The 7,372-nt window shown below is 42.2% G+C and overlaps 1 protein-coding gene across 9 annotated transcripts in view; it reads left to right on the top strand.

The window, feature by feature from the left end:
* Positions 1-7,372, top strand: part of EVI5 (ecotropic viral integration site 5) — a 149,001-nt gene that overhangs the window by 89,671 nt on the left and 51,958 nt on the right. Inside the window, exon 18 of one of the 9 annotated variants that reach the window (XM_023757660.1) lies at positions 4,218-4,301. The exons of the other annotated variants lie outside the window; for them this stretch is intronic. Coding sequence (XP_023613428.1) covers positions 4,218-4,286 — 69 coding nt within the window. The 3' untranslated portion in view covers positions 4,287-4,301. Of the gene's footprint in view, positions 1-4,217; positions 4,302-7,372 lie in introns of those variants that run through there. 9 annotated transcript variants of the gene reach the window in all.

The raw sequence follows: 7,372 nt of genomic DNA, 5'->3' as shown, positions 1-7,372 counted from the left end.
CTGGCCAGGTTTGAATGAGAGCCTGAGGGTTTTCAGGCTGGCAGGCGACTGAAGCATCCCAACCTCTCCTTTTTTTTTTTTTTTTTCACATTCTGGGATTTATTTAACCTTCTATAATTGAAACTTTTGTTGCCACTCCAAGCTCCGAAGCCACGGCCTGCTCTAAGCAGGTATCTGGGGTTTGTTTAGCTTCTATAATTGCAACTTTGTTGCTTAGTGTGGAGCTCAGAGCCTGGACACAGCAGGCGGCAGGCGGGGAACCTTGGCTTCCTCCATCACTGGAGCAAGCAAGCCTCCTGCTCGCTTCAGCTGCGTGGCTGCCGGCCGCCATCTTTGTTGGCGCTTAATTTTCATATCTCACTGATTAGCCAATGGGAAGCGTAGCGGATGTACGGTTAATTTCAATCTTTGTCTATTATTAGATATGATAATTTGAGTATTCAAATGTTTAAAATTCAGAGGTTATTCTATATTCACACACGTATGAATTGGTATACATCCTTTTATCAATAGGTCACTGCTTGTTAGGAAGGATTAAATGAATTCAGACTCGGCCTAAATGCATTTATTATTATACAGAAGAAATTACTGAGCCTGGGCCCTTCTTTGAAATGTCATCGGATAGAATTTAAATCTCTGAAAATTCAGGTATATTTATTGTTGGTGTTAATGGCTTTAATTACATGTAAGATAATGGCAATTATCTTTAAAGGAGAAATTTATTTTTTTCTTGCTCTCTGCACATGTACTTTACAAGATAACTTGCTGGCTGAATGCCTCAGGCTAATGGAATTTCTTTAAGTAGCCTGCAGAGATAATTATCACATACCCTGATCGGAATAAAAAACTTCACGAAACTTAATTATCACTAGGAACAAGAGGATTTTAGAATTCTAAATGACTCTGTGGTCACAACTTTTTGTCTTCTTAAAATTCCTAGAGATTTTGTATTGGTTAGCAGTATAGATTTTGAAGTCAATCCTCTTATTAACTATCTCTTTGACAAATTAACTTATTTTTTATTTCTCATTCAAAACTGAGGATCCTAAAGTTACCTGCCTTAGAGTTGTTGGGATTAAATGAGAAAGCATGTGTAAAGTGTCCTTTCTTCCCTAACTAGTCTCCAGAAAAACAGCTCAGAGAGTACCTAATATTTTTAAAAAGCACATTCAGCTTTGTAGGAGATTCCAAAAATTACAACCAAACTGGAAAGTGCAGAAAGTATTTGAGTTTTCTTTAAGATAGTCTTTATCCACCGCAGGTAATGAATTTATCCCTTTGCAAGAATTGTGTATAGCTTCAAATTAAAAATTGCTTTGACTTTTTGGTTTTTCCTAAAATGTATACTTCAGTGAGCTTATTTCTGTCCACTGTAAGCCCTATTATTTAATTTATCCTTTATTATGTATTTTCCATTTTGGGGAACATAGACTTTATTACTTGTAACTTTAATTCTTCCAGGATACTAACAATAAAAGTAGTAATAGCAGCATTGATTGCTTTTGGAGAACATCCAGCCCACAGGTTGTATAAGACCCTGGAATTCATCTGGTCTCCCTGCGAAAGCATTAGGGCTGAGTTAATTAAACATTTGACCAAATAAAGCAGGCTAATTTTTAATGTTGATAATTTTGTATGGCCTGCAATAATGTTATATATATATACTAGAGGCCCGGTGCACAAAAATTTGTGCACTCGAGGGGGAGAGGGGGTCCCTCAGCCCATCCTGTGCCCTCTCGCAGTCTGGGACCCCTCAGGAGATAATGACCTGCTGCCTTAGGCTGCTCCCGGGTGGCAGAGGGCAGGCCCAATCCCTAGGTGCAGCCCCTGGTCGGGCTCAGAGCAGGGCCGATTGGGGAGTTGGGGCGCTGCCCCCTGTCATGCACAGAGCAGGGCGGATTGGGAGGTTGCGATGCCACCCCTAGTCATGCTCAGGGTACAGCCGATTGGGGGGTTGGGGCACCGCCCCCTGTCACACTCAAGGCAGGGTCGATAGGGAAGTTGTAGCGCCACCCCCTGTCACGCACAGAGCAGGGCTGATCAGGGGGTTGGGGCGTTGCCCCCTGTCATGCACAGAGCAGGGCCCATCAGGGGGGTTGGGGTTCTGTACCCTGTCACACACAGAGCAGGGCCGATCAGGGGGTTGAGGAGCTCCCCCCTGTCACTCACAGAGTAGGGCGGATAGGGGAGTTGGGGCACCGCCCCCTGTCACACACAGAGCAGGGCCCGTGGGTGGGGGTGTTGGGGCGCTGCCCTCTATCACACACAGAGCAGGGCTGATCAGGGGGTTGGTGCGCCGCACCCTGTCACACACAGAGCCGCAGGGTGATCAGGGGGTTGGGGAGCTCCCGCCTATCAGGCACAGAGCAGGGCTGATCAGGGAGTTGGGGCACTTTCCCCTGTCACGAACAGAGTAGGGTGGATAGGGAGGTTGTGGCGCCGCACCTGTCACACACAGAGCCGCAAGGCGATCAGGGGGTTTGGGCGCTGCCCCCTGTCATGCTGATCCGGGTGCTGGGAGGCCTTGCGGCTCTGCTGATTCCGGTGCCGGGAGGCATATTACCCTTTTACTATATAGAATAGAGGCCTGGTGCACGGGTGGGGGCTGTTTGCCCTGAAGGGTGTCCTGGATCAGGGTGGGGGTCCCCACTGGGGTGCCTGGCCAGTCTGGCTGAGGGGCTGAGGGCCGTTTTCAGGCTGGCAGGTGACTGAAGCTCCCAACCGCTCCTTTTTTTCTTTTTTCTTTTTTATTCTGGGCCAGCTTTAGCTCTGAGACCTCCGCTGCTGAGAGCAGGTTTCTAGCCTTTGTTTACCTTCTGTATTTGATACAATGTTGTGGTCCGGCTGGCTGAAGCCCGCTGACTAAAGCAGGTTTCTGGGGTTTTGTTTAGCTTCTATATTTGCAACATAGTTGCTTAGAGTTGCAGCTGAGAGGCCAGCAAGTCAGGCGGGGAACGTTGGAGTCCGCCGTCACTGGAGCAAGCAAGCCTCCCTGTTCGCTTCAAGCTGCCTGGTTGCCGGCCGCCATCTTGGCTGGCAGTTAATTTGCATATCTCCCTGATTAGCCAATGGGAAGGGTAGCGGCCATACGGCTAATTACCATGTTTCTCTTTTATTAGATAGGATATATATATATCTCCAAATGGCCCTTGGTAGACAAAAAGTACCCCACCCCTGGCAGTATTAGTCACTTAAGTATATATTCTCTTATTTAGTCTTCACCACAACCATGTGGCCCTGGCTAGTTGTTCAATGGTTAGAGCACCGGCCCACGGACCAAAGGGTCACAGGTTTGACCTGGTCAACGGCACTTACCTCGGTTGCAGGTTTCCCGGCCCCGGTACGGGCACATGCAGCAGGCAATCAATGTGTCTCTCTCATGTCAATGTTTTTTTCTCTCTCTCCCCTTCTCCCTCCCTCCCTCTCTTTCTCTAGAAATCAATGGAAAAAATATACTCGGGTGAGGAGTAAAAAAAAAAAAAGCCAACAAAAAACAACCATATGACAAAATAGGTATTGTTATTGTCTCCATTTTATAGTTAAGGAAACTGAGACATAGAGATGATTTTAAAATGAGATTTTGTTGTTTTTATGAGAACCTACTCTGTAACTTAAATTCTTTCTGGGATTAAAATGAAATGTTTTTCTTTAATATTAACACTTGGGTTGCGGGAAACAAGTTAAGTCGGCTCGCGTGAATTGCGCGTACTCCGCGGGAGCCGTCTTAAACTCGGTTCATATAGATTTGCGGCGGAGTGCGGGAAACGTGTAAACTCGGGCCGATTGTAACTGCGTATTGCCAAATATTTCATTTCAATCGAACCCATACTTCAAAAGATATAGGCATTTTAACGCGCCATCTTATATTTTGGCGGGAAATTCACCCGCAACCCAAGTGTTAAAAGTACTGTCATGGTAGTTTTATGAATTTTCTTAATAGCAGATCAAGTGCCTCCTATAACTCTGCTTATAATATAGTTCCTACCAGTTCACTATGCATCATTTAAAATCTTTTAGTAGCTTCCCATGGCTTTCACAACAAAGTTCAAATTCTGGCTCTCCTCACAAGACCCTTTCTGCTTTGATTCTTGCCTCATTTTGTACTTTTCTCTGCATATGCCTGTACTTGAGTCACAGTAAATTAGTTAAGAATCCTTCCAGTCTGTCATCTGATTCACTCTTTGTTTCTCTTCTCTTCTCCTTTTTACTTCGGAAAGGTGACCTGCTGTGATGTGTCTTCCCTGATGATGCCAACTCAGCCAATTTTGTTGTCTCTGCTCCTCTAACACTGTTATAGACCTCTCTTATACCTCTCATACTATTTTTTAAAATATATTTTTATTGATTTGAGAGAGAGAAGAAAGAGGGAGAGGGAGATAGAAACATCGATGAAAGAGAATCATCTTCTGGTGATCGAGCCTGCAACCTTGGGCATGTGCCCTGATCAGGAATCGAACCAGTGACCTTCTGGTGCATGGGCCAGTGCTCAACCACTGAATCACAACAGCCAGGCCACCTCATATTTTTTTAATCATTCTCATTTAAAAGCCCAGATGTGAAGATTAAATTATGAATTTAAATGAAGTATTGGTTTCAAATCAACAAATATTTGTGGAGTATCTACTATGTGCCTATCCATATTCTAAACACTTTAGAAGAATTAGTGAACAAAACACAAAATCCCTGTTCTCATCAAGCTTATGGTAGAGGGAAAAGTCATATGAACAAAATAAATGAACCATATGTAGTAGGTAATTTAGAAGATGATGAATGCATTAGAGAAAAAAATGTATGAAAGGGAGAGGGTGGAGGTGTTGGTGGTAGGGTACTATTGCTATTTTAAATTTCAGCAAGGGCTCATTAGAACCTGATATAGACAAAGATTTGAAGCAGGTAAGTCATGCAGATTTGGGGGAAGAAATCCCTAATAAGGGAGGGAATAGTAAAGGCAAAGAGTCTAAGGCCAAAGAGTTTGTCTGAGTAGAGTCCCTGGGTGGAGTTAGAGGAGAAGTAGAGGATGTCTGAGAGGTAAATAGGGCAGATTATGTAGGGCTCAAGAATTTAGGCCTTTTTCTGAGTAAGATGGAAAGTCATTGGAGGATTTTAAGCTATGAGTGATCAGTCAGATGACACTTAACCTATTAAAAAGTTTGAATTGATTCAGAAAACAATATTCAATAGAACTCTCCACTTTCCAGATGGTGGAACAAAACACAGAAAAGTTAATTTTGCTCAGTTAATTGAAGAAAATAGATGGGAATCAAACCCAAGCCTTCTGATATTTAACCTGTAATTGAGTTTATGTTTTGGTTATTATAAAGATAAATATAATAATTTGTCATGACCATATTAAAAGCTTCTGTGGGCTAAGCACATCTGTGAAATTAATTCTGCTTTGTTATAAGTAATGGAAAGGTTTTCGTTTAAAACAGTTTAGTTCTACTCAAATCCAACTTTTTGTTCTTTTCCTGGTACCCAGTCACATTACCCACTTTGGTTAGTTTGCCCAGCAGATAACCTCTTAGGATGCCTCAGATGGGCAATACCCCAACCACTCTTGGCTTAAAAACACCCACTCAAATTCTGTTCTGACATAATTAGGTTTAAATCAGTGTGCCCAGATCAGTATGCAGTTGTGACAAAATTGGAGAGGAAATGATAAAATCTTCACTATTGAACTTTAAAATAGTATATATTTTAATTACATTGCCATGACATTACTAAGTGATGGAGTTTTTTCAGGAAACTTTGTGATCAATTCATGCTTTCCAACTTCCTGAGCTGTTTGTTAGTTTCACGACAGGTGGTAGTTTAATATGCCAATTTGGCTAACAAACTTTTTTGGGGAAGATTTTTTCCCCCTTGAAGCAGTGCTTTCTGTTTTGAGCAACTTACTTGATTATTAAAATACTTTTCATTTTTCTTTAATAGTTTTCTCAAAATTTTAATCATTTTTAAATTGGAAAAATATCTATTCTGTAACCTTATCTAGTCTTAACATGAATTCTCAACAAAGAAAGTATGGTATGTAGAATATTTTACTTAGCTTGTTATCTAGTCATTAGGTATTATAAAACTCAGTTAAAACTTTTTTTTACTAATGTGCTCAGAGATTATTCTTGGTATCCAACTTTAGTATGCAGTTAAATATAAGGGGATTAAGTATCTAGAGGTTTTTAAGGTATTGCTGTATCTGTAAATGAAAGTTATCATTCAGATACCCAAAACCAACTCATAGTAGCATCTGAAGAATTAGTAAAGGTAGGTTAGACTCTTAAGTATCATAATATCAGTGATTGTCTTGGTTTTATTAAAAATTAGTTTATGTACACCTAGCACACAGATCTTGTTTTCTATACCATTTCCAATAAAAGAAATCAAGGCTTCTCAGAGAAATAGCTGATTCCAGGACTGAGACAGGAAATATACAAGATGAGCCTGGAGCATCTTATAATGCCAGAAAGTAAAGGAGTGCTCAAAAACAAAACAAAACTTTACATTAATAGATGTGTGTTAAAGGGACAAAGAGGAGCCAACTGCAAGAGCTCCAGGTCGTCAAAGGTGGAAGAATATTTAAAGTAATAGTAGATGCCTGGCCAGTGTGGCTCACTGGTTAAGTGTCAGCCCATGCACCAAGAGGTAGCTGGTTTGATTCCTGGTAAGGGCACATGCTTGGGTTTTGGTTTGATCCCTATTAGCGGGTGTGCAGGAGACAACTGATTGATGTTTCTCTCTCAGGGTTTCTATCTCTCTCCCTACTCACTACCTCTCTCTAAAAAATCAATAAAAGCGTACTTTAAAAAATATATAAAGTAGTAGTGGATTGTAACTCAAAGTATAAAATAAATATCTATGAATCCATGCTGATATAAATAATGATTGACTAACATAATAAATGGGGGAGAAGAGATAAATCTCTGTGCAGAAGAGTTCCATATGCTCTGCCCTCAAGGAGAAGAGTCATAAATCCCTACTCCTTAAGTGTGGGCTGTGCACAGTGACTTTCCTACAAAGGCTACAGTATGGAAAGGACAGGGAAAAAATCTCTCTGTATAAAAGCCTAAGTGACCAGTCGACCGGTAGCTATGATGCGCACTGACCACTAGGGAGCAGACACTCAATGCACAGGCATGGAAACATGGAACAGACTGATGAATCTCAGAGGGAAGGAGGGAGTGGAGAGGGCGGGAAGAGATTAGCCAAAGATCTTATATGCATACTAGAGGCATTGTACACGGATTCATGCACCGGTGGGGTCCCTTGGCCTGGCCTGCAGGGATCGTGCCAAAGCCACCAGTCTGACATCCCCCAAGGGGTCCTGGATTGCAAGAGGGTGCAGGCCAGGCCAGGGGACCCTACCGGTGCATGAATC

Source organism: Myotis lucifugus, unplaced genomic scaffold (genome assembly GCF_000147115.1).
Source record: "Myotis lucifugus unplaced genomic scaffold, Myoluc2.0 scaffold_110, whole genome shotgun sequence".
Lineage (NCBI taxonomy): Eukaryota > Metazoa > Chordata > Mammalia > Chiroptera > Vespertilionidae > Myotis > Myotis lucifugus.
The sequence above is the reverse complement of the archived record's forward strand: the minus strand, read 5'-3'. Positions and strand labels throughout refer to the sequence as shown.